The sequence below is a fragment of the Erithacus rubecula genome, assembly GCF_903797595.1.
Source record: "Erithacus rubecula genome assembly, chromosome: 1".
NCBI lineage: Eukaryota > Metazoa > Chordata > Aves > Passeriformes > Muscicapidae > Erithacus > Erithacus rubecula.
Genome location: NC_136658.1, coordinates 14,980,581 through 15,007,699, shown reverse-complemented (window position 1 = coordinate 15,007,699; position 27,119 = coordinate 14,980,581). Strand labels below are relative to the sequence as shown.

Sequence of the window (27,119 nt, the reverse complement as noted above, 5' to 3'; positions counted from 1 at the left end):
GGGAAAGTGCATTATTTTACCTGTGTTAAAATACTACCTAGGCAAGAGAACCAGAGGTAATACCTAAGAAATGCTCTATGGTTACTCCAGTTTTCAGGATGTGGTATGTTGGATTGTGAGTGATTTTGCTCTGTGTGCAATTTCAGGCAATACCTTTTTTTTTTTTAATTTCTTCTTGGAACATCCTCTGCATGCTAGAATATTTAAAGTGTATTTTTAAATAGTCACTGGCAATCTGCAAACACCATTTTAGCATGAATGAGGTCATATGCTACTAAAATACTACTTATACTGGGACACCAAGATGAATTTAAAGTAGCACAGCTAAAAAGTGAAGGCAACAGGTGTTTTATTAGATTGCAGATATTGTCTTTTTTAACATCTGTAGAATAACTGATACTTCATCTGTAGAATAACTGATACTTCATCCTAAAACTTTTGAAAATTTGCATGTTTCCACTACTGAATATCAGTAAATCTCAGTGTTCTGAACTTAGAGTATATTCCTTTAAGGTGTTTTTGACTAATAAAATGTGATATCCTCTTCTATCACATCACCAGTTTCATAATGTGATGCAGGACTGAAAGAATTTTGGTTAGACACCAGGCACCTGATGACTAAGAGTATTCTGAAAAAGGAAGAGGGCAGGCTGTGCTTCTACACACACACACACACACATGCAGAAAAAAAAAAAAATAAAAAAACAAACAAAAAACCACCACAAAAAACAAAACCAAACAAAAATCACCCTGGAGTGATCAGCATTCTGTAATTTTCAGAGATGACTGTAAGGTATATGTACAGTCTGAAGGAGAAGTATTTTTTGTGTTGCAAGAAATAAAAGAGTAATTTGTTTTGGTACAATTATTTTCATCGCCTCTTTAGTAAATAAGAATTGTGGGATTCCTCTCTACCCAAATGCCTTGGACTATTAATTTGAGCATCCTAATCTTTGATTTCCCCATTGTGTAAAATTGTTTAAAATTAAATTAAAATAAAATTCTCTAGTTTACTCTTATAAAGTAATTTCAAGAACTTTTAAAAATATGCTGTTTGAGTCCATGTTGTTGAGCGTCCATGTTGTTCATCCCAAGAATAGATAGATGATAAAGCAATTATATTCATCCTTCAAATTTGATCTTCTATATGAAGAATGCTGTAATAGTCTCACATTTTAAAAATATGCCAACTCCCATAAAGTAGTAGTTTCAGGTGACTAATCATTGTGTAAAGCAGAGAGCTGATATTTAAATACAAATCGAGGGGCTTCTGGTTTTTGCCATTTGGGATCTTAGCCCACAATTCAGAGGTAGCACACTTCACAGAAGTGTGTAACTGTGTCCAGTTCTGGGCTCCTCAGGACAAGAAAGATATGGAGCTATTGCAGAGGGTCCAGCAGAGGCCACAAAGATGACGAGAGTTCTGGAGCATCTCTTATGAGGAGAGGCTGGGGGAGCTGGGCCTGTTTAGTCTGGAGAAGACTGAGATGAGATGTCAATAATCCACACAAATATTTCCAAGGAGGATGCCAAGAGGGTGCTGCCAGACTCTTGTCAGTGGTGCCCAGTGACAGGACAAGGAGCAGTGGCCATAAACTGAAACACAAGAAGTTTCACCCAAACATGAGGAAGAACTTCCTTCCATGGAAAGGGGCAGAGTACTGAAACAGGCAGCCCAAGAGTCTTGTGAAGTCTCCCTCTCTGGAGATACTCCAAACCCACCTGGACACATTCCTATGTCACCTGCTCCAGGTGACCCTGCCTTGGCAGAAGGGGTTGGACAGGGTGATCTCCAGATGTCCCTTCCAAGCCTAAAAACTCTGTGATTCTATGAGTCTGTGAATAATACAGATTTAACTAGAAACAGTGGCATTTTAAAAAACATAGGTACAGTGGCTGCAGTATATAAAATGATGATGTACTTAATTTGCAAATGTGCATGCTATTTAAACTCAGTGCAACAGAAGTGTCAGTCTGGAAATGTGGAGTGTCAGAGCCATTTGGAAAAATATACCCTGCATTATTCAGACATCATTTCTGTCCCAGACCCTTTCTGTCATGGCCACTGGAATTTTTTCCTGTCTTAAGATTTTATGTAGAGAGCCTTTATTAGGCTTTACTGCAATTTTATGTAACAAAGATACAAATGCCATCTGAATACCATCTGTCCATACAGAGCAGTATCTTATGATTTGGGGAAAACCCTGGCTCCATGAAAACTGATGCAGAATATTTTTTGTGACTCCACTGGAGCCAGGATTTTCTGTATCTTCCTACAAATAATTTCAAAGTAATTGGATGTGGAGATGGAGATCAATACCAACTGCTGATAATATTGAGCTGTAGAATGTTATTTGCATTAATGGTTGTGATTGGAGGCAAATCTGTCTTCTGCCCCTTCCAAAGGAGACATTTAGGGAGGAATCATCAATCTTTTCAGAGACACATCTAGAGAAGATAAAATGGTCAGTGCATAGGTGCAGTCCAGCTTTCCACTAACTTTTTGGGCCAGAGCTCTGAAATCCCACTTCAGTTAAAGACAACCTTAAGAGATACCTGACTAATGGTGTATCTGTCTCATGCCTTCCCAGGTCATTGCTGGGGTAGTGTGGCAGAATATTTTTGCAGTTTTGTAATTTTGTAGTCTAAAAAAGGTCCCAAGGGCAACTCCTAGCTTCCAGAGTTTTGCCCTGGTGAGATCAGTCCTGGAGTAGGGCCAGAAGGTGAGTGAGTGAGGAAGGATGAAAGAATGACTTCAGACCTTCACATCTTTATCTGTCCTGCAACCTCTCTGTATCTCAGCTGAGTCAAGAGAATCTAGGAATGTGTCTATATAGATTAAATAAGATTAAATAAGATCTTTCCATTTGGAATTTAAAGATTAAATATACCTTCACATACATTTTGAAGGAGACCCCCTTTTTAAGCACAAAACAATAAAGGTATTCTGTAAAATCATTCTGTACTTGTTGTCAATTTTTCTCCATTTGTTCTAATGACAGTGTTAGCACTCAGTCGAAGTCATGTAGGCAGTACATGTGCGTGACAGAGCACAACATAAATTATTTTTTATTTTCTGGCAACAGAAAATAAAACTTTAAGATGAAGAAATTAATCTCTTGTAATACTTCAAGATTTATCTATGAAATTGCTTGCCAGTAGTTTGGGGGGGAAAAAAGCTATCTGAAATCACACTAGGAAATCCTCTGAGTTCAGTCAAATCTCTGATTGAGTCAGCTTCATTTATCACCGCCATCACCAGCTGATCTATAAATACATCTGCTTTACAGCCTACACATTCTGAGATTTGCCTGTTATCTCCTCAGAAGACAAAGCCTAATGGCTTCTCTTAAACAAGCCTGGCTTAGCCAAAGCCAGCCTTAACGTAAGCCTAAGAGGCCAAGCCTCAAGGCTGTTGTTAGCTTTGATAGTCACTGCTATCATTTGAGAGTGTGCTTGTAGCCAGTCCAAGTTGGCAGTGTCAGCCCAAGCTGATTGGAGCTGCAGACATTTTTGCTGACTGGAGTCATGCTATCTTTGCCAGTTTGCTGGAATAGACACAGACACTGATTGGGTCATGCTGAAAACATTCCTGTCCTATGAAGCAAGTCTGTTTGTATTTCAGGTTTGCCAGGACTAATGAATTAAAAATCTTGGGCTCACTACAGTTTTCTGCTTAATAATGCCTGTGACAGAAGGATTTTTTCCTCCCTGAAGTGTGACAGCATCATAATCCCTCATCCCTGGCAAGGAGAGGAAGGAAAAGCAGAATTGTGGAGAAAAGTGGAAAAGGGTTATCTTTTGGGACAGCAAAGCCTATGGGAAGTGCAGGTAGCAGCATGTTGCCCTGACAGCTGTCTCAGCTTCTCAGACCTTGTCAGTTTGTTGCTATGCAGCAGGTGCAGCCTTTTCTTTTATTGAAGCTTTACTCCATAAAGGCAACGACAAGCCAAGGCAGTGGCTGGCCCTGGATTATACAAGTGCAGACACTCCGCTAAGTGAGGTAAGGCAACAGGTGTGAAAAAAATCCTTGAAGCTGTAACAGCTTTTAATCTGAGTTCTGCTGCAGGTTTTTGACAGAGGAACAGCAACCAGCCAGCTCTACAGGCAATTGTTGGGAAGACAAGAGCTGCTGATTAAATCTCATTAAGTTCCAGGTTGCCCACTCACTCTCATCTGTGTCTACAAGGATACTATTCTTCATTCATGGAGAAAGCATGTGGGATTTGGGGGCAGTTGGTCTGCATGTTTCCTAATAACACCTTGTTTGCACACAGGCGTTTTCCATCCCTCTCTGTTCTCTGTGATTGCTTTTTGTGATGAAGAGCTCAAGGATTTCACAAAAAGCAGTGAAGGGATAAATGCAATGTAAAAACAATAACAGGGTAAATGATGTGTATAAAGATGAGATTTCTTTTTTCTGAATTAGAATAAAATGAAGACTTTCTTCTGTATTTTGATAGAATTTACCATGTCTTACTGAAAGAGTATTGTTTTTTGCCCTCATAGAGTAGATGGTTAAAAGAGTTAATTTAAAAACCTTGCACACCACAGAGTGTGTGATTGGAATAAAATAACAGTTTTGTAGCAATATTGTTATGACAACTTTAAAAGTTCTAGCAGAATGCATCCTTTTAATTTCTTAGGCTATGATGAGAAATGTGAAGTATACTCTTATGTGGAAGATCACTTGAAATAGTCACTGTCAGGGAAAGTGTACGAACAGCACAGAACAATGGACAGCCTTGTTTTAAGGATTTGTTTATCACTCAAAATCTCTTCATTCTGAGGGTTTTTTTTCTTTACCTTGTATTGGTAAGTAAGGAAGGAAAATATGTTAAAGAATTTGCATTGGTAATTCTGTCGTATTTTAAAAGTAATGAGATGTCTCAGATGCTTCCTATGAAGTGAGGGTGGGGAAGAGATCAAGAATGTTCAGAAGGTAAAAATTATTTATTCTGATGCAATGCACTTCAAAATAAAATATTTCAATTGACTCCAACGGTCTTTTCCTGAATCTAAAACATGCATGGTTGCAATTTATTTGGCTTTTCTTTGCCTCTGCTCCATAGATAACAGTTCCATTTTTGTAGATCTTGAATACTAGTAATGGGGAATTAAGAGCAGTCCCTGATATCTTAATCATTTGTATACTAGCAGAAAGAGACACTTTCAGCTTCAAATAAAATTTATTTTAAAAAAGGATTTTAGATTATTTGTTGTTATTGTAAGAAGAGATTGTGCACTTCAAATAATAAGTAACCATATCACTCTGCTAGATAAATATCAAGAGGGACAAAGCAAATAAACAAGAAATGCTGAAATTAATGGACACAATGCAAATTTGATCCTCTTCCATTGCTTGCATGGCAATGATGCCAGAGAAGTGTTTGATTCACTTGTGCTCTACCAAGGAATATTATACTCCTGAAATTGTGTCCTGTTGCATTGACTTTTTGAGACTGCCAAATAATTCAGTATGAATTAGAATGACTTGGTAGAATTTTCATGCAATAAAATAGCTAATTTACGGAAAAACTGCAAATTTATTGGCTTAGGGAACTGGCTTTTGTTTTCACTAAATGCTCTGTTGTCTGCTGACAATGAATTAGTAAATTCATTGCATTTTCCTGATGAATTTGGTTTCTAATTCCCTCAGAAGTTTGTATGGTAATTTAAAAGCATAATTGTCCACATATTTGGTATGAATACCATGTGTGCTGGATAGCAGTCCAGAGTCCTAAAATAATTTCTTTATGGGCAGATCTTTTGCATGCACAAAGTACCACCGACTTCACATTCCCCACACATGGTGCTAATCAGAAGATTGATATCTTTGAATTTTAGCAGCTTTGTGCTAGATAATCAAGGGGATTGTTTGTATTCAGCTATCCAATAGAGTTTAACCAGAACTGTTCATTCAAAAGGTTAAATATACACAGTAGAGCACAGAGTACAACTTGTCAGGGCACAGAGATGTTTTAATTACACTATTAGAGATCAAAAGTAGCTAATTCTTCTGTTGCTCAACAATTCTTTAGTGCCATATTTGAAATTAACTTGCAGTTTTCTTAATGGACAGGGTTTCATCACAGTAAAACCACTTTTTGGAATTGATGGTCTCAGAAGAAAGACGGAGGACTGAGTAAGGTCCCAACCCAGGAGCCAAATCCATGCAGACAGACTCCTAGACCTGCACAGGCTTCCACTGAAGAATCACCACCAAGGTTTGGAGACCCCATGGATTTTTGGTCGTAAAGTGTGTGACTTGCAGGCACAGTTGGCCTGGGGGAGCCTGGGTGGAAGGTAGGAGGATGAGAGCCTCCTCGTTGACACCATGTGGAGTGGTGTGCACGGTTCCAATCACAGGGCAGCCTTGGGGTCATGTTACTCTCCACTCCCCACCCCTTCTTCCTTCTTCACCTTCAGAACCAGGCAGCATTGCCACGAGTCAAGGCTTGCTGAAGGGGCAATGGCGGGGAGCAAGCAGGTGAGAAGAGAGGCAGCTTCCTTTGCCATCGTTCTTTCTAATCTATAAATAGCAAAAATAAAAGCAGTCTCTGAATTTCACTTAAATTCTTTTTGAATGGAAAAGTGAAATGGCACTCCCTTGACTTTGATTCTAAACATTGCTTAGCTAGGATGGGAAAGGCAGCTCTGAGTGCATGAAAAGCATTAAACTCATTTGTTGAATGATATCACATGCTCTGTAATAAATATATTTTTTGTATTATTGCAGCTGGAACAAACAAGTAAAAACATTGACTCAAGTGCCCACATGATCACCACCGCCAGGGTACCTGCTGATAAGCAAGTACGAATTGCCTTCAGCCTTAATGATTCCCCAGGTACAGTTTAATTTATAGAGTAAAGCACAATGCTTTTAAATGTAAACCACAACTGCTTTTAAATTTTACATCAACTTACCAGTGTTTACAATATCAAGCCTAGTGCAGTGTAATGGATGGATTTTTTTCCTGAGTGGTAGCATGTGATCAGTTTTCCTGTCTGATAACCATTAATGTTTCCATTAACAATTTCATTAGACTAAACCCATTAGATTGACAGTTTCAAGCTTTACTTTCTTTCAGTGGTTTGTGGAATGCAATTAGAACTGTAATTAACTATCCAATTTACCTGCATGTGCAGTATGTCTGATTTTGTGGAATTGTAGAACAAAAAAAGTAAAAGGACAAATTTGCATGAGCCTAGAGCAGGAAGAGACTTTTTCTAGGGGGAAGGTTGGAAAGTGCCACACATGCCCAGCTTGGTGAAAGGTTTCAGGAAACAGGTGCCCCACATGGCATGTTGTCTGAGACAGCAGCAGAAATTTCATTGATGTTATCCTATTAGCTCATGCTGAGGGAGTATTACTTTCCCCAAACATTCCCTGTACACACATGGACCCTTTGGAGTAGGTAAATATTATTGGTTTGCACTTTCAATATTATTAAGGACCAGAGAGCTGTTGCCAAACAGTGAAAGTCAAAATTGAATAAATCAAAGGGGAAGCTGGAGCTGAAAAGCATCCAAAAAAGATCAGCTGTTGCTTTTGCTACAGGTGATTGCCTGGAGTCAGGACTGAGATGTGTTTATGGCATGAGGCATAAGGAGAATTGTTGAGTGCTTATGGGACTCTGTGCATTGTAGCATAATGTGTGAGATCACTGCCTGAGGTTTGTGTGAACAGAATCTCAGCTTGAATACAATTTTGTATTTTACAAATATTTTAGAATATGCATTCTCTTTCTTGGCTAATTGCTGCATACTATTAATATTCAGTTACAATACTGAAATACAATCTCATCCCCTAAGCAAGGGAATTAAAAACCAAATATCTTCATATATTATTGAATGTAACTGTCAGTTCATAAAGATGAGTGACAAAGAAAGATTGGGACAAGGAATATAAAGAAACATGTGATAATCTATGTGCCCTTTTTTATAAATAAAAATAACCTGATAATTACATTTTTATTACAGAAAGCAGTAAGGAATCATTCATATCTTTTAAGATACAGTCACATGGTAAATTGCTTGCAGGAATTATGGCATAAATAGATCTTGAAGAACGATGTAAAAGAAAGGGGAGTGCTCTTACAAATTATGGAAAAATAATGCCAAAGTGAGACACTGAAAACAAGTCAGAGAAAGCTGAGACCATGGGAAAATCAAAGACAGCAGAGTGGTTTGTGACAAGAGACGGCAGTAGGAAATGACAAGGTTGTGAATAGCTTGGAAGAAGGGGATATGAAAGGCAGGAAGCCTAACTTCCTTAACATTGCATCATACTTTATTTTTTACTTTTTTATCCTGCTCGTAATCCCAGCCTCTCTCTTAACATTTACAAAAATAAACTCAATTAGAGAAAGGTAATCTTTTTCTTCTATATATTTTTTTAATTGTTCCAAATGTTAAACATGTTAGAATTTTGAGTCCTTTAATGTATATATACAAATGTTCCTGCCCTATGCAATCCAGAATCTTCACAACTACTGATGAGTGTCATGTCCCCCTCTGCATCACATCCCTTTGGGGACTATCAGGAGGTCTAAACTAACCTTATTGTTTTACTATGTTGTAAGAATTTCAGGCATTTTTATGTTAGATATATTTCAAGAAGGCAAAGGAAATAAGCTTTCAGGAGGTGTGAAAATTTCCAGCAAACCACAGTTGAATCAAGAGAGTACAAACAAGTTTGTTTTTTTTTTTTTTTAAGATGAGCTACAAAAACATTCAATAGATAGACCTTTAGGTACTCCATAGCAGGTGCACTTCTTTTCCCTTATTCTTTTATATTTTTTCACTTTTTTTTTTTTTTCTCTCCTTGACAAGGATATTTGTTTTCAGTTCAAACAGGAGTTACCTGATGTGTGATAGTAAAGCATCTGCTGAAGCTCATGCACTGCTAGGATACAGTAAGTTCTTGGCAAGGGCTAAGTGGTGAGGAAATCTCTCTGACTTAAGCTTTTCCTTAAATTCTACCTCACTTGAAAGGCACAGTGACACATTTCACCAAGAAAGGCTGCATTCTTCTTCCGGGGGCTGTGCAACTGCTTACTAGGAGGAACTGACAGCATAACTGGATATAAAAAGAGGAAATGGAATGTTTCTTCTGGGTGGCAATTATCTCACTGGCTAGGATTGTAAGCAAGCAGTGGGTGTGAGGAGCAGTGAAAGGAAAAACTACTCTCAGCTCATGAGAAGAAATTACTTTGTGTTAACTGACCTACAAGACCAGAGCTGGCTTATCCTGTGTGTACAAGAAATAATGTGTATTACATTATTTGTCAGTCAACACCTGATGGCTGAAATTCTGGCCAGCTTTGTGAGGTATTTTTAATGTGAAAGTAGACAAACCAGTTCCTTAAAAGTCTCAGGAGCAGCCCATCAGTGGGTGCTATATGAGAAGACAGTTTTATTGTGTATCTCTTATTCCTGTATATATAAATGTCTATATTTGGCTCTTACACTCAAGTTCACCAGCAGGCTTCCCAGGGTGTGTCTGTGCACTGTATTGCAACAGTTTGACTCAAGGTACCATTTTAAAGTACTCAATTGGAAGTATTCAACTATTTCAACCTATCTTATATCACTTGGAAACTAATGCAGGTTGAACTGAATGTGGTGTTCTAAGATTCAAATAAGTGTTCCAAAGTTGAAAATTCATTGTGGTTTGTCAGCATCACTTTCATTTAACTGGTGAAATTCAGTATGTCCTGACTTTTATCAGTCTTACAAATACATGAACTTCACAGAATTTAGAGAGCTGGATTTGTTTTGTGTAATAGTTCAAAGGGAATATTTACAGGTTCATATCTCTTCCACTTGCTTCCTAGAATAAAAGCTTGAATCTAGCTGAAAAGTTCTGTTCATAGTATGTGATGATAAAGGAATGGGTCTGAAATTGTTAGTGAGTTCTTTAATTTGAAATTAGTCTACCTCTGACAGCACTTTCCAAAAAAATCACTGACAACAAAGGCAAAACATACATCTTCTGATGAGCCTGATAGACAGTGGAACAGTATCATATTTTTGCAACCATAGCAAAATTACTTATTTTATTCCTCTTTATGCTCATTATCAAGGATTTTTTTGCTTTTCTAGTTTCATTAAAGATTCTTTTGCAGTTTGCTTCTTCAAAAGCAACCTTCAAATTCCTGCCCTACCCTCTTATTGGTTGTAATAGCCACAGAGATTTTCCAGCACATTGATTGACAGCCGGTGAGGATTGCTAAAATATATGGCTGAAATTTACAGAGCTGATTTCCTAAATCCATACCCAACTACAGGGCTCAGTTCTTGGGGAGTTAAATGGGAAATCAGGTGAGATATGTTCATCTGAGGCTCTTGGGCTTGAGTGAAGGTATATGAAGTAGAATGATTTTACTCTTACCTCTTCTGTTATGGACTGTTGCTATTTTTGGGAGGTCCATAGCTCTGATTATTGAGCAAGCCTTCACATCCTATTCCTGGGTGGGGCAGTGACCGTTCCCCACTATTTTATGAGTGAGGTAACTGCGAGGTTGTGTCAGGTCGTGTCGGGCAGGGCTGTGAATAGAAGCCCTGGAGCTCCAGAGAGCAGTGCCAAGTCGCAGTCACTTAGCCACACAGCCTTCCAGGGTGAATCTGATGAGTCCAAGCTTGTCTGTCAGTGTCCAGGCCCAGAGCTGCTGGATCTCACAGCCCTCCCAGGGCCAAGACTGGACCCTGACAGGCAGCTTGATGCTGTTGTTGGTGCAAGTTGTGGTGCTTGCAGTTCAGTTTGAGCACTTTGCCTGTGCAAGAGCTGATCCACTTAGGATAGCAACCTACTTGTGTTACCAATTTAATTCTTTAATTTAGAAGGAAGAGATCTGAATACATTGGCCCACACATGTAGGAGAAAAAAAATAGGACCTGACTGTATAATTAAATACTGGATCATAACTCAGTTACTCAAGGAAGCAGAGCTGTGATTGGCATTTCCTAAGTTTCAAGTGCTTGATTTAGCAACCTTAATGTGCTTTCAACACATTTAAATTTTTTATATTCTATTTCTGTCTATCTTAGTGAAGATCATAGAGAAACTAATTTTCAAGATTATACTGCAGGTGAATCAATGTTGTTCCTAAAGGATTTACTGCCTTTAGCTGACAGTTCAGTTAACTGGAATAGCCATGTAGGAAACAATTTGGATATTACACATAATTGTGTCAGACGTTGTGCTAGTCAGACAGGTGTGAAGGATTTCTCTCATTTGACTATATTATAAAGGTCTGGGATATTGGAATCTCCAGGAGGCCAGAACATGATTAAATAAGTGAAGTTTTCCTGAAATCAAGCATCATTCTCAAATGTGCAACTTTAGCTGCCTCAGGGCTAGTATTGAGTTTTTTTGTGCAAAGACAATCAGTGCTCATAGAGTTCAGATGCTCATTGTTAACAAATATGAGTTTTCAGCAGCAGGCCAAGTGAGCATGTGAACCTGATGAAACAAACATGAAAATCACACCATTTCATGCACATGATCTGAGTTTTTGGTTAAAGCATGGGTTTTAATCAGGGTACAGGTCTTTAGGACAATTTTTAATATAGAACTTCAAAATCAGATTTGGGATCTATGAGAAATCAGGATATGCTACTCATTTAGAAATCATCTTACAGCTCTATTAACTTAGGTGGCTGCAATGAAATCCCTGATCTGATTTTTTCCCATCACAAGATAGTTCTGTTGAGTTTGCTGGGATGGCCATGGTATGCACATTTACATTTTTCCTCCTTTCTTATTTCCTTTTGATCAAAATCTTGACTCATTTTCAGGGGCAGTGAGTTGCTGTCTCTGTTTTTGAAATATATTTTTATTTTAAACTAAATAGGTTTTCAACATCCAGCTTGAGTTATAAATAATTTTTCTTTATGTATTTCTTTATAGTGACTATAGGGATGAGATGCTGTTTGTAGCTGGTGAAGAATCAGCCTAGATACTTTCAGGGATTTGTGGCACAGAAAAGCAACCAATTCTATTATAAAAGGGGCCTTGATTATATCAGTGATTCTTTAAAATCTAGGTATTTATTAAAAATTGATAATTAATTGAGAAAAAGGGGAAAAGAGGTATTTCAGAATTTTGTTTTCTAGTTAAGATGAGGTAGACTAGAAAATAAACGCAGATCAGGAGATAGTTTTGAGAATGTTTTGATCTTCAGAATAATTTCATTGCCATTTCAGACACTTCTTGTATCTGATTTTCAGAGTCAATAGAGTTTTAAAGGTAGAAGTCAATGTGATTTTGACTGGTATTCTGCGTGTAAGGGCAATAGCAATTCTTCAGGAAGAAAAATGCAAGAGTTTATATTTTTGCTCTTGACTTCCTGAAAACATCCTCAAAAAAGTCTTAGGAGGTGAATTACTGCCTTCATTTGCTTTCTCCTTTTGTGAAATTTAAGTTTTCATTAGTATCAAGTGTTTTTTACTATTATTGTTGTGGTTGTTACTTTGACAACACTGAAATAAGGACTGATCTGGGGCAATAATTTATTTCACTGAAGGGTGTGGGGAAAGCCCTTTGTTGTTCTTTTTGTGTAAAACAAGATTGCAGTTAGCTATGATCATTTATGTTAATTTTTGTAAACTAAATACTTCAGCTGAAATTCTCAAAAGAACCTAAGAGAATTAAGAACTCAGGATAATTTCAAAACACTGAAAGTCTGTAGCATTTCTCAATGATGTTCTGCACATCAGATGATGATTTAAATAAGTCTTAAACTAGTATAACTAAAAAAAAACCCTAGCAGCTGTTCAATAGATGCTAGGGCAAGCCCATTATAAAATGTACTATGGTATGTCATAATGGTTAGGATACCAGTACATTCTATTTTTAGTACCATTGACTCAGTCACTTGAGTTCAAAAAATAAGCAGGGAACATCTGTTTATTGAAAGGATTTCCTCTACATTAATTTCTCTCTCTATTCCATCCTTTATAAAGTACTTCCAAAACTTTAAACTGGTTCATTTTGGAGTATGATCCAATTTATTTTCCAATATTCTGACATTGTATTAATTTTATTTTCTTATTAATAGCTGATGGTGTGAAAATGTAATTACTGTCTGACATTTCTTAATTTTTTTTTTTTTAATCACTTGGAGTGTTGCTTTTGCGATGTTTTTCTGAATTTTAAAGCGTTCAAGATCCCTTCATAAAGCTACTGCACCAAAGATTGTATTGCTGGAATTGCCAAAACAAATAGCAGTTTAACTGCCATCCATGACTCTGGTCCAATATCCCTGTCAGAATATTTAACAGCTATTCAGCCAAATACTTGTGGAGCAGCTGTAGCCCTAGTCAGACTGAGTCTTATTCTGTCCTTCCTTTTAGCCTTGCCATATGATTCATCCTTCTTCTTTTAGAATAGTAGGCTATTTATATATTGCACAAGAGAGCAATAGCAAGTTAAAGGTAAACACTTGCATATGAGCATGATCTATACAATGAAAGCAATTTAAGTATTTTCCAAAATGGACATGTTTGACATATGGTGTGAAGAAAGAAGGGGGACACTCACATGACATGGGTATGACTTTTTGATAATGTTAGCAAGACAACTACTCCACGAAAATACAGGAACTTCAGTTTGTTTTCTGAGGAAGTTCAAGAGCTTTTGCTTTTGTATCACTGTGTTTTTTTTCTTCTCTGAGCATCTCTTCCCAGAGGTTGCCCAGCTCTAGCTATGTAGTTGAGTAAAGCTCTGGCCGTGTCTTAGCCAGTATGTTTATTTTTCATAGGATAAGGTGACTTATTTTACTTCTTCTCCCCAACCTCCTTTGCTATATAACCACAGAGGAGAGGAAAAAGAGATATCAAATATTTGAAAAATAATTTAGATGCTAGTCTGTACTCTTTTAGAATCCTGCTTTGATATGAGGTCCTCTTGATCTTGTTGGGGTTTTGTTGCTGTGTTCAAGTCTACAAGTACACAGCAGGTTGCAGGATCTGTACTGTGTTAGCAATTTTCTCCTGTTAGAGCCATCCTTATTTAATTTTGACACATTACAAATAACTGACTGTAAGCTAATAGCAACACTCTCCTCACCTCCCATAACCTGTAGTAGGATGAATAAACAGTCATCATAATCCAATGCAAAACTGAGAGTGTGAAAGTCACTGAGAAAGAAATATTGCACTGGCACTACCAAGTGTGATTCATATTTCTGATCTTGGTCCAGGTACTAGTGGGCAGGTGTCCACATCACAACCCTGACATAACTGGCACAATCTGTCCCACCTTTTCTGGAAGCCTTACTAAAAATAAACAAAAAAAATCCCAAACAAACAAATAAAAACACAGCTTGGTTTGTTGTCACGATTGAACTAACTCTAGCCCATGAGGATTGCAACTGACAGGTTAAAGTCCTTTAAAAGACAGTTCTTTACTTAGCAGTGTAATGGAGAGAGCTCAGAAAGAAAAACAGTTTAGATTTATTTGTTTTACTAAATTATCACGTGTTCTACTGGACTAACAGCTTTGTTTCTTAATCACTGCAATGCAAAAAGACTTTCTCTTTTTCCAGAATGTAAATTTTTCTTATTACCAACCCACTAGTATCTTCAAGGATTCTACTGAGGCATCTGAAGTGTAAAAAATAAGATATAGAAGTGTTTTCAGGATCCTGATATTTCTCTCCATATATGCAATACAGAACTTCATCAAGCAGATTACTTGAAATGCCCTCTTTGGTAGACAATGACTTTTAACATAATGTTTACCTTTTAGATGATGCTTCCCCTGAAAACTTCTCTTTGGCATTTCCAGAACTAGATCAGCAGCTGCAGGTAAACTTCTTATGACAGTTCTACTTCACATACATTGTATTTGTTGTTATAAAAAGCCTCTGGTTGTTACATTCTGGTGGAAGTTTTTAATGGTGTTTTTCTAGCCTATTAACATTTAGTAAGATCGGATATATCATATAAGAAAACATTATCTTTTCAAGATCTACAGAAAATTTTTTAGTCCAGCTGCAGAGAAATTACTATTCTAAAAATCTTGCCTGCCTTTAAGATTTTCAACCAATTCCTGCAATGCTGCTGTACTGCAATGAAGACAGTTCTTGTTCAATTGAGGGGAGAAAGAATGAGACCAGCATTATACATTCTAATGCCTGCAGGCTGTGCTATGACTGATATCATCAGTTTTCTCAGAAGGATTCCACAAGGATCCTTTGGTGACCAGTCTGATTTGTCAGCACAGGATCATGGCCCCCCATATACTGGACAGTGAGCAGGTGATGGCAACTCCATGGTTCACCGGGCACAAAGCCAGTTCCACACCCAGGGATTATTTTTCTTTCCTCTGTCGTGGTTCTGGAGTGTTTGCTGGCTTTTGTAGACTACTTCAGATCATCTGTTTTCCCAGGAACCTTTAGACTTCCTCTGGTATTTCACTATGAAGGCAGTTGTTTCCTGGCTGTAAATTGAGAAATGGCATTTGGTAGGGCACTCTTAGTCGCCCAATAATGTCACCTTTCCTGTTCTCATCAACTCATGAGACACAGGAGGGCTGCTGACCTCAAGGGCTGATGCTTCTGTGCTGCTGCTCTCATCAAAAGGATGACTGAGGAAGGAATGGAGGAGGACACAGACTCTTCTTGCTCTCTCCCTCTCATCCTGAGGCCATGAGCAAGTTCTTTAGGCATACGTAGGAATTAATAACAGTTTAAGAATTGGGACAAAAGGATTGGATAGTATGTTAACCTCTTTATTCCACTAACCTTCCAGTGCAGCAAACATGATTGGTATTCTTTTTCCTTAGAATAATTCAATTTGAGAAAAGCAATCATGTTTCATAGCTGAAGCACTGAATTGCAAGTAAAGAATTTGCATTTTGTTTCCAACTCTCTGTGACACATTGCCTAATCCTGGAGTTGCTTCATCCCTCTGTTAATCTCTGAAATTAAATTAATAGTTTTTACCTTTTTTGTTAAAGAATACTAAGACCAGTGGATGAGGATTGCTCTAAAAGAGCAAAGTATGATTATGATTGCTGCTGTTAATACAAAAAACCAAAATTACTAGCATTACATATGCAGGACTAGCATTGCTCTGCAGGACAAGCGATTTTTATATTAGGACTTTTATGACTTTTTCATTTCTGCAACCTACAATATCCTCTGAATATGGTATTTCATAATAGTCTGAAAATGCTCCTCTGGAAGCATTCAAGTGTGATGGATAGAAATAGCCCTTCAGTAAAAGTTTTTAAGTGCACACTACCACAGTGCCACTAAATGTACCCAATTGGTCTGTTAAGTACTTGACATTTGTTTCACAAAAACCTCCCTTTACTCTCATGATACTCAATATGATAGCAAATTCAAATTAACAAACTAAGGCTTTGATTCATGTAAAGTTCTTTTTATTGTCCTTCACAAACTCTCTTGGTAATATCAAGGTAGCTGAAAGGATAACTTATGAGAACTACGTGTCTGACATAACTGCTTAGAAGTATAAAATTTGTGGTAGCACTTCATCCTTTAGCTTTTCAGCCTTATGTGCATATTTATATTTTGATGCCTTTATGTTTATCCAAGGGCAGTGAAGTCAATACAGGATTCTGAGCTGATGCAGAGGTAACATTGCATTCAAATTCAGCAATAAAAACTTGAATTTCCTTGCTTTTGTCAATCCAGATGACAGCTTCATGTGATAACTATTTAATGTAATTACAATATTTTTAATCTGCTTTAAATATCAAAGAAGCAAAAGCTGTTATAAAGTTATCGTTTATCTTGTTACATTTCTTATAAATTGTGGCTTTTTCAATTACTACAATCCAAACTGCTGTGGGTTTGTCAGAACTGTATGGCATGTGCTTGCAATTCATGCCAGCTTTGAAACAGGTAACTCCTGTATGATAGAAACAAAGTAAAATGGGCTTCATCAGGACCTGCAGAAGCAGTGAATGGTGGTGTCCTTGTCATTCCATCCATTCTTGTTTCTGTCCTAAAGTGCTTTAATATAGACCACAAACATGAAGGGTCATGTAAACGAAGCTTTTAATCAACTGTAGCAATAACAACCTGAAGTGCTTGAATTTGTAAGAATGCTGGTACATACATTCATAATAAAAATATTGTACCTTAAAGCCACAAGATTTTCATCAGTGTGCCATAAAAACAGTAAAAAACATTTGAGTTTTATTTAAAGAAGCAAACTATAAATGCAGGTTATGTGGCTATATAGCAATAGGCACCTTAAAGAAAAAGCAATAGCTTTACAGATTTCAAGCATACAAAGGAAAATTTTAAAAACTGTTTTTATAACAAACCAACAAAAAGCCTAAATTAGCAGATCTTTAAGCTGGATTTTGAAAGCAGCTTGAAAGCTATGTAAGTTCAGCCAGCCACTTGGAAAGCCAGAGCCTTAGAATTCTATGCATGCAGGCAGCAGACCACAGCCTGAGTACCAAGCAATTTGCACCTCTGTTTTAGGCTTGGAGCCCTCGGCCTCCTATGTTAGGCTTTGGCAGACAACTTGGCTATTTGAGCAGAATTACCTAGTGGTCCCACTTTTCCTCCCACAATCCTTCCATACCTATTCCCTGGGCAGCAGTATCAGATGGCAGGGCAAAGTTCAGAGCAGCCTCCCCGTGGCAGGGTAGCAAAGCCTGCTGTCCAAGCACCCAGCTCTGCAGAGGTGCAGGTGGGATTGCCTGCAGAGGAGTCTCCTGTCTTTCTAGGAGACTTAGCCAAAAAAGCTAACTCTCTATAAGGACTCTTACTAAAAAACAGTCCAAGTTACAGCTTCTTTCTGAAGAGTAAAAATGGTCATTCTGTGTGTTCTGATGAAATAGTGAGCTTCAGACTAACATGTTTTATTTTCAAATTACTTTTTTGAGTGTTACATTTTTCTGCACATTCCAAGAAGCAATTTGTAAGAAAATACTTAAACTACTGTAAGTGAAAATTGATATGTGGTCAATCAGACATGAAAGCCCTATGTATGAGAACAGTTTAACCTGTTTTTGCAGCTTTATTATTAGTAGTAAAGGAAAATACACACAACTTCCTGCTATAACTTCCTGCTAAGTTATCAGTGAAACAAAACTCATGTTCTTGCTTTCAATTCCTTTTGTTTGCAGTATTGGGAATTATTCTCTTCCCACTGACAAGCAATACCTGCTTATTTGAGCTTTGGTGTTTTTTCCCCCTCCCATGTGTGCCCTGTGTGGTGGGTAGTGCAGCAAGGGTAGGCTGGGTACACCTGCCCCTCTGTCACTGGGAAACTTTAACCTTTGCTTTGTGTGAAAGCTGGATGAGTCCTTGGAAGGCATTTCCTTGATTAGCAGCATAGTGACCCCTCTGACAGACACTTTACTACGGGTTATCTGCTGGATTTAGAAACACACATCAGCACCCAAGGCCTTGCTGGCCAGGTCACTGAATGCAGAGGAGGGTATCTAGTGTTAAGTACCTGCATTGCTATGCCCTGTGCATTGCCTGTTCCATTCCAACACTTCCTGTGACTTGCTCAGTTCATCTCTCTGCTCCCCATCAAAATCTTTACTCCAGCTGAGAGCTTGATCCTAAAGAGGGAAGAACACAAGTCACGTATGGATACACAGGGTGCTCTATAATTCTTTATCTTTCAAAACCAGGTTGCATGGGACTCTGAGCAACCTGGTCTAGTGAAAGGTATCCCTGACAGGGTTGGAGTGAGGGTGTCTTTAAAGTCCTTTCCAACACAAAACAATTCAATGGTTTTGTGATGTCTTCTCATGAAATTGTGAGCTTGAGAGACATTTATGTAATATTTTGTTTTGCAAATCTGTGTAGTTAGATGACTATAAAATTGCTGCAATAGAGAAAAAGCTGCAACCATTTATAATATCAGTTTTTAAAGTATTTTTGGGTTTAAGTCTTTTTATTTCTTTAGTAGAAAATGCTCATATAAAAGAAGTAATGAAAATTATGTGAAAGGGGCAGTGTGTTGTGTGTGACAAGCATTTAGCAGAAACCTTGTTTACTCTGCAACTTTAATTGCTTCTACTGAATGCCAGGATTCTTGTTAGGCATAAATTTATTTTAGAAAGTTTAAAAGCATACTGTGATTTTAAAGAGAATGCTGTGTTGTTTTTTGGGTTTTTTTTTACTATGTATTGATTTCTATGAGAATTCCTAGAGCACTGTGTTGCTCTATAATCAGATTTCATTGCCTACGAACTTGGTAAGTCTCCCATAATGCTGCTGTGATAACTTTGGTCTTAGATTATGTAAGACCATTTTATGCATGTATTCATGTTCACCAAGTCAGAGCATCATGCTAAGGTTAGAAAAGAATGGAAAATCTCCCAGGAGAGAGAGCAAAACTCACAATTGCTCTCATCCAGTTGACCTGAATTGTTTGGAGGAAATAGAACTGTTTGCTTTCATAACAAAACTAGACTAGATATATCCTAAGATGGGATCTGAAACTGGTGGAAGAGTTCCAGTTGCACAACAAAAAGTAGCTGCAGTGTGCTGGTTTTGCTTGGTACAATGTGGTTTTTTCCATCACAGAAGAGTGTACAAGGCCATATAATGAACATAGGATACATTCAAAATATTGGCATTGGATTTTCCACTTTTCCAGAATAGTTCAGCTGAAAGTTAGCAAATTTACAAAAAGCAACACACCACTCTTTAATTAGATCTGTGCTGAAGACTTCTAGACAAGTTCACATGAGCTGGAAAAAATGCATGATACAATTTTTTCTTGAAACTTCAACTTTTTCAGGAGAAAGTTTTCATTTTTTTCACAGTTAAACAAACGTGAATGAAAATAAATGATGGTGAATTTAAAAATCAGCTGGTTTAAAGTTTTTAAATGGTTGAGTGGCACGGTCAACTATACAGCCTTGGTGGATATGGAATGCTGATTTTCATATGGCAAGGCAAAAGGACTTGTCATGTGAGTGAAGCAAAAAAAAATAAAAAAATCAAAACCTGAAAACTTTCATTCTGTGTCACCTCAGCAAAGATTTTATTTAGAAGATCTCCTTCAACCTGCCTTAAAAAGCAGGCAGAGAGGAGGCCATCCAGATGATTAAAGGAATGGAGCACCTCTCTTACAAGGAAAATAGGTCCCTTCCAACCAAAACCGTTCTGTGATTTTCTGTTTCTTCATGAACTGCTTTGGCATGTCATCTTCCAACATCTTTTATATCTGGATTCTGGTCAAAACTCTAAATAAACAGTACATGTGTCTTGTAAAGATCTGCATATATATTTGCAGTTTCAGAGTGGTCTATAAAAGGATCTCTTAGAGTCTAGTTGATGAATTTTGCAGAACATTTGTCAACGTTACAGTGAGTTACTCAATAAAATACAAGGAAAAATCAGACCTTGTTGAAAATCAAGCATAATAGGACAGACCACCAGTATAACTTTTGTACTAGCTTTGTGAACAAAATCAGAGATGCTTCATGTGCATATTTTGCCAGCACAGGAAAATGAGGATGGATGATGCTGAAGACTGAACAGGAGTAAAAGTAGCAACTGTTGCCATAAAATGTAGCTTACTTTGCCAGGGATGTTTTTTGCTTGTCTAGCAGGTATGTTTTTATTTATATTAATTTATGGACAGGCAAGACGTGCTACTTCATTAAGTAGCAAGCTCAGGCTGTCAAAAGAGGAAGTTAAAGTATGGCTGTTTGCTTCTGAGTGAAAAAAAAAACCATACTGCAAATTTAACTTTATAAAGGCCTCCTGAAATAAATCACCTTGGTAAACTAACAATCTCTTAACATAAAAATCTTTTACAGACTTATGGAATGCCATTGGGCATTCTGTACTGCAGTATCTGCAGTACTTCCCATTGCCTGGCCACAAAGTTCTTCCAGGTGTAATGGAGATTTGTATCTCTCCTTTTCCCATTCTATTGCAGTAGAAGGTGTTTGATAAATAAGCCTGTTTCATATCCTACTGACCAGAAATTACTCATGGATGCTGTAGATAATGTCTCTGGAGCCTTTCTTAGAAGTTTTCAAATTACAGAGGAGCAAACCAAAGTCTCCAGTTCTGGCTGCCCCATCCCTGGAAGTGTTTAAGCCAGGTTGGATGGGGTTTGAAGCAACCTGGTCTCATGGAAGGTGTCCCTGCCCATAGCAAAGGGGCTAGAACTAGATGCTCTTGAAGGTCCTATCCAACCCAAACCACTCTATGGTATAATCTAATGATATTCAATCTAGCCATTTGGAAACTTAATCACATTTATGTTTTAAAGAAAAATATACTAATAATTTAAAAGATTCTTGATATAGTGCTTACTACCATCAGACAAATTGGAAAGAATTTTGTGAACAGAAATTAGTAAACTGATTGTATATTTTAAGTTTAATTTAAGTGTTAAAATATCAGTGTATGAAAAAATTTCACTGAAGAGGAAACAATAATAGGATGGGGTTTAAAAGTCAGCAACTGGTTCTAAGTGAGATTTAGGTACTAAGTTTCAGCATGACTAGATAATTTTTAGCTCTCTATATATATCTTTTGAGTGGGAAGCTGGAATATAGAAACTGAACACTGTTTTAATTTTTAAACTGGTTTAAACCAGCTAGGTTAGCAGAAACTGAATTGGAAGCAAATCCAAGATATTTTTTTCTTTGTTTTGTTGTGTTTTTCTTTTGCAGTCCCACTGTTTGGGGACTTTCCCCTTGGTACTGTTCGAAATTGTTTTATTGTGATGCACTTGGTGGCTGATATCTGGTAGACAGCAGAGATGCTGCTTTGGCTCATCCACACATTCTTGGATTAAAGCACTGAGACTTCTATATTCAGTCTTGCCAAATTTATGCTTATTATTTGGGTGGCTATATGAGTGGTGCTCTTGCTCATCCACATTGAAATGCAATTAAAACCCCTTTTAATTAGGGATTAGATTCATCAAGTATTGGGCTGCCCTTTTCCTGGGTTCCCAAAATCTCCAAGATCAGGGAGAATGCAACAATGTGCTGTGAAGCAATTCTGCTGCAGCAGTTTTACATTTAGAACATGGAATATGAGTGTCTGTGTTAAAATTTCAGTGAAGAATCACATGCCAACTACAAGTACTTGCAAGCTCCATACATTACATCTGTGCTTTGGGTTATGCCTGAAACCAGTTTACCTTGTCTCCTGAACAAAAATGTTTTTAATCTTTGTCTCTGAATATGTTTAGCAAAATTTAAATTTCCACTTTAGATAAAACAAAGGATTACAAGATCATAAATAGGAAAAGTCTGAATAGTTGTGCTTTTCTTTTCCTAATAATATCATTAAGGGAAGAGTCAAGGTAGGACAGCAAGAAATGCAATATAATCTACTAATGTTGTGAAATGCTGTTGGATGTTATTTAACTGAGCAGTAAAGGAACTATTTTAAGTGTTTCCTATTACTTCAACCAGGTGGTTCAAGCTATTTGGGGTACATTTACAGTCAATAGATTCATGGCTAATAACTTAAAAATACTTCCTAAAAGTGTTACAACCAAAATGTGATAGTCAAACCTGAAGTCTGAATTAAGATGCATTCTTTTTTAATGAGCCAAAAGCACCTACATTTAACAAAAATGTATTTTCAAGAATTATGATTAAATTCACATAAGGAGCCCTAGAACAGCTTGGTTTTATTTGCCATATTTATTACATTCAGTGTGCATTGAAAAAAAGTTGATGTTGCTGCAATGATGTCAGTTCCTGGCAGTGTAAAGGTGTATGTGACCAATGCATCAGCTTCAGCATTTACATATCACTCTAGCTGAAAGAGAGGGAGGAGAGGGAGAAATCCTTCTTTGAAAAATCTTCAGAGATATTTTGCAAAGATGACAAGAAGAGTTCTGAAAATTCTCACAATGTTTGCAGTTTTACACATATGTTTGGAGCTTCACACATATTCTTAGGCAGGGAACTGTTTTGGTTTTTTCCTTCCATGAGAGACCATCCCTAGGAATAGTTGGCCATATACTGCAGTTAAGGAAAAAAAAAATCTTTAGATATTCTCACAGGTATTTAGATAAATATTATATCTTTCAAAATATGTGGAGTCTTAACTAATATTTCATTCAAAAAAACAGTGGGTTTATTTCTTCTTCTTTTTTTTCTTAAAGCCTCTGCCTCCTTGTCATGACTCTAAGGAATCTATGCAGGTGTATAAACAGCACTGCAAAATAGCAGAAGAGTACCATGAAGTCAAGAAAGAAATTGCTCTGCTGGAAGAAAGAAAGTGAGTAACCTTCCCAAAGGATTTAATATTCTCCTTGTAAAACCCTGTTTGAAACATGAAGTTTTAACATTGTATTTTCTGACCTTATATACATATGCACTTATATATGTGTATACTTATTTATACATATATTATAACTGTGGCCTTCCAATATCTGGAGGAAGCCTGCAAGAAAGATGGAGAGAGACTATTTATAAGGGCCTGGAGTGACAAGACAAGTGGAATGGCTTCAAACTGAAGATGGGATATTGGGAAGAAATTCTTCCCTGTGATGGTGGTGAGGCCCTGGCACAGGTGCCCAGAGCAGCTGTGGCTGCCCCATCCCTGGAAATGCCCAAGGCCAGGCTGGATGGGGCTTGGAGCAACCTGGTCTAGTGGAAGGTGTCCCTGCCTGGGGCACAGGGTTGGAACTGGGTTATCTTTGTGGTCCCTTCCAACCCAAGCCATTCTATTATCCTGTGAATTCATGCCTCTGCCTGATGGTCACAGTAGAGCACAAGTTGGCCATTGCTCTGTAGGATCAACTGAGGCCACTGAGGGCTGTCACAGTTTTGGGCCCTCAGCTTTGTGGATGTCCCTTAAAACCTTCACTGACAGTCTCCAGGTCACATAACAATCCAGTTCAGCTGGTACAGGTTCCTTTTCAATTTTAGTTTTTCAATAAACGTTGCACACTTTAATGAAGAACAAAATGGATTCTCATTTAGGCTTAGAATACTTGACAATATTAGTAAACATGTTTCTATGAGATGCTTTTTTTTGTGTACACTGGTTCATTGGCATTTCAGATGTTCATACACAAAGTGAATAAACTGGAGACTTTTTTACTTGTCTATGGCCTATGCTCATAGCTCTATCATTTTTGCTTAACTGTTAAATGGAAAAGTGCACTCTGTGGCTGTTGGTCCCTTTCCACAAGACCCTGAAAAAGAAATTCAGGGAGAGGGGAGAAGGTGAGTAGTGAAATCTCTGTCCAGCTGACCTTGCAGTTCAGCCAAGTTTGCATCCATGGGAATCTTCAACTGCAGAAGCAATGCAAACAGGGAAACTGTTGAAATCCTGTAGTCTTACAAGACAGCCTAAGAACTCCCTGAAATCCACATTATGTTGGGTAAGAAAGTGAGTTGTTTTTATCCAGGTTCATGGATATGGGCACAATATAGTTACTTTTTACCTTAGGTGTCAAAGCTAGTTGAAGTTTCCCATTCCAAATTCCCTTTCACTGAGGATCTGTGTGGAACTCAGATGCTGACAGACTGGAACAAAAGCTAAAAATATGTCCAATGTCATGGGAAAATGCATTTTGCATTTGCATTAATGTTTGCAGCATTTGCATTTGATTCACCATTAATTGAACTTGGTCAATCAAAAGCAGTTGGTAGTTTTAAAAAGATTGGAAGATATAAGCTGCTTATATATGTATTTAGCAATCAAGTCAGTGGAAACCATGTGTCTTTGTCTTCTCTGAAAATCCAAGCACAATACAAAATATGAAATAATTGTTTAAGTTCTTGACTTTAGTTGTATAAACACCATAGGTAGCCTCCAATCATTTGGGTTTTAGAGTCAACTAATAAAAATCCATTATTATTATTATTATTGGCACAACCCTTAATCATTTATGCCTATTTATGGAGAATGCTTGGAGCCCATGAAAATGAGACATTCGTGTATACTTTTGCACTTTCTGGAATAAAAAAAAGTTGCTGTTTGAATGCAATTTTTTTATCTGTAAGTCTATGGTATTAGCTAAATTAGAAATGGTTTGTTTCTTGACAACAGCAGGTAGATGCACAAATTTGTTTACCTGAACTCACAACTGTCCCAATCAACCTCTGAGTCCAGAGATCAGCCTCTCAGTGGTGCTTATCCTGGATGAATTAAAGGGCTTCAGGCTGGCATTTTCCTTCATTCCACCAGTGGATGTCAACAGTGGAACAATGCCAGGAAGCTTCCACCACTGCTATCTTAGCTGAACCTGTTCTGGGGATTCCATGCCCCAGTAAACATATGTTAGGAGTGGTTGTTTAAGCCAACAAATTGAATTGTATTATTGAGATACATATGCACTTTCTATTTATATATTTGCAATCCTTTGTTCACATGCTGTGAAATGCCTAAACAGGACAAATATCAGGGCAGCACCTCTCACACCTCCCATGTGTCTTAATCTGAAAACATGGTCCAATAGCACTGGGATCAAAGATGTTTAATTTCCTACAAACTGATGCACCGTGGTTGCCTGATTTTGAGGTTTAAAAAGCTGCAAATGCCAACTGAAGATATTTTTTCTCCAGATGTGGACTGTTTATTACTATTTCCTCCAGGTAGATTATGAATTTTGTAGTCTTTTGGAGCAGTTCTCATGAGACTGCCTTCCCCCATTGCATATCTTTCCTTTCTGTAGCAATCTGTTTTTATTAAACCCTCCAGAAACTAACTGGGACCTCTTTACCACATGAAGTTCAGTTGAAATTGAAAGGTGGATTAGAAAGTCATTAGGTCTCATGTAACTTAACACATATATAAGCAAACAAAACTGAACATGATAGCCTTAATTTTCTAGATAGAAAGAGAGTATAAGAGTGGAGGAAAAGGAGTGAGCAAGAAGTAAGAGGCATGTTCACTGATTGATATCTAAAAACATTCTCAGCACTTACAGTAAAAGAGTTAAAAGTAGTTAAGGGGCTATCATGTTTTGAATAAGGAGTGGATTATAATGGCTGGGGTGGCATGCATGATTTGCATTGAGTGTGTACATACATGTATCTATATATATGCATGTGTATATTCTTATATATGTATATACTTACATATGCACCTTATAATTGTGGCCTTTGTCTACCTGAAAGGAGCCTGCAAGAAAGATGGAGAGAGACTATTTATATACAAGGGCATGTAGAGACAGGACAAGGCAGAATGGTTTTAAACTTAAAGAGAGTAGGTTTGGATTGCATATTATTGAGAAGAAATTCTTCCCTGTGAGGATGTTGGGGCACTGTAAATGGTTGCCCAGACAGCCCTGGCTGCCCCATCACTGAAAGTATTGAGTATTCCATTTTTAAAAGGGAAGAATGCTTTGACTTGTGTAAAAAGTCTGATGAGATGCACAAGCTTTTAGCCTCAAAACCAATTACGATCAAATTGAAAACATGGAGTTTGCAGTTTTCAAAAAATTTGCCCCTGCTTTGGTTGTCTTCTTCTATATTTGAATTTGCACGTATAGAAACGAAGATTCCCAATTGTCTACTACACCTGCTATCTATTGTCTATTTCTCTTAAATATTATTTTGATAAAATAGATAATGATCAAGTTGCATCCCTTGTAATGGGAGCAAACAGCTTTTATAGTGGTTTTCAGTGTACATTTTTACCAAAGGCAATACAAGTGCTGTTGGATGGTACCCTTGCCAGTGCTCCCAACTTCTTTCCACCTGTGTCATTCCAATGACAAGTCTCACCTGCCAGTTTCTGTACCTTGATGCCTGCTGACAGTACACACAGAATGCTGAAGGTTATGACTGACAGAAAAAAAGCAGAAAATAGATTCAGCAAATATTTTTATTTGTTGACTAGGAGGAAAAAATATTGTTAACCTGACATAAATATCTGTATAGGTATTTAGAGGTTTTTAGGGGAAAAAAAAAAATAAGTTAATTCTACTTGAAACAATTTTTGTTCCAACCTCCAAAGTACAGTGTAATCTTTCATACATAAAATAATATATGCAGGTATATTTTTATATTATTTTATAAGAAATAGAATGTTGTAAAACATTGTTTTAACAAAAGTGAAAAACATTCTTTTACAACTTTTCAAAGGCTTTTACTTCTACTTAGCTTGACATGTAATGTGAGCATCGAGTATGGGCAAAGTAAAAAGTCAGTGAAGCAAAATGAC

At 37.4% G+C, this 27,119-nt stretch overlaps 1 protein-coding gene across 3 annotated transcripts in view; it reads left to right on the top strand.

The window, feature by feature from the left end:
• Positions 1–3,410: 3,410 nt before the first annotated feature.
• Positions 3,411–27,119, top strand: part of MAP3K7CL (MAP3K7 C-terminal like) — a 32,117-nt gene continuing 8,408 nt past the window's right edge. The window contains exons 1-5 of one of the 3 annotated variants that reach the window (XM_079302716.1): positions 3,411–4,003; positions 6,083–6,227; positions 6,740–6,848; positions 14,756–14,814; positions 23,104–23,219. In XM_079302716.1, coding sequence (XP_079158842.1) covers positions 6,779–6,848; positions 14,756–14,814; positions 23,104–23,219 — 245 coding nt within the window. In that variant the 5' untranslated portion in view covers positions 3,411–4,003; positions 6,083–6,227; positions 6,740–6,778. Of the gene's footprint in view, positions 4,004–6,082; positions 6,228–6,295; positions 6,491–6,739; positions 6,849–13,535; positions 13,556–14,755; positions 14,815–23,103; positions 23,220–27,119 lie in introns of those variants that run through there. The other 2 variants (XM_079302715.1, XM_079302717.1) reach the window with 2 other exon arrangements.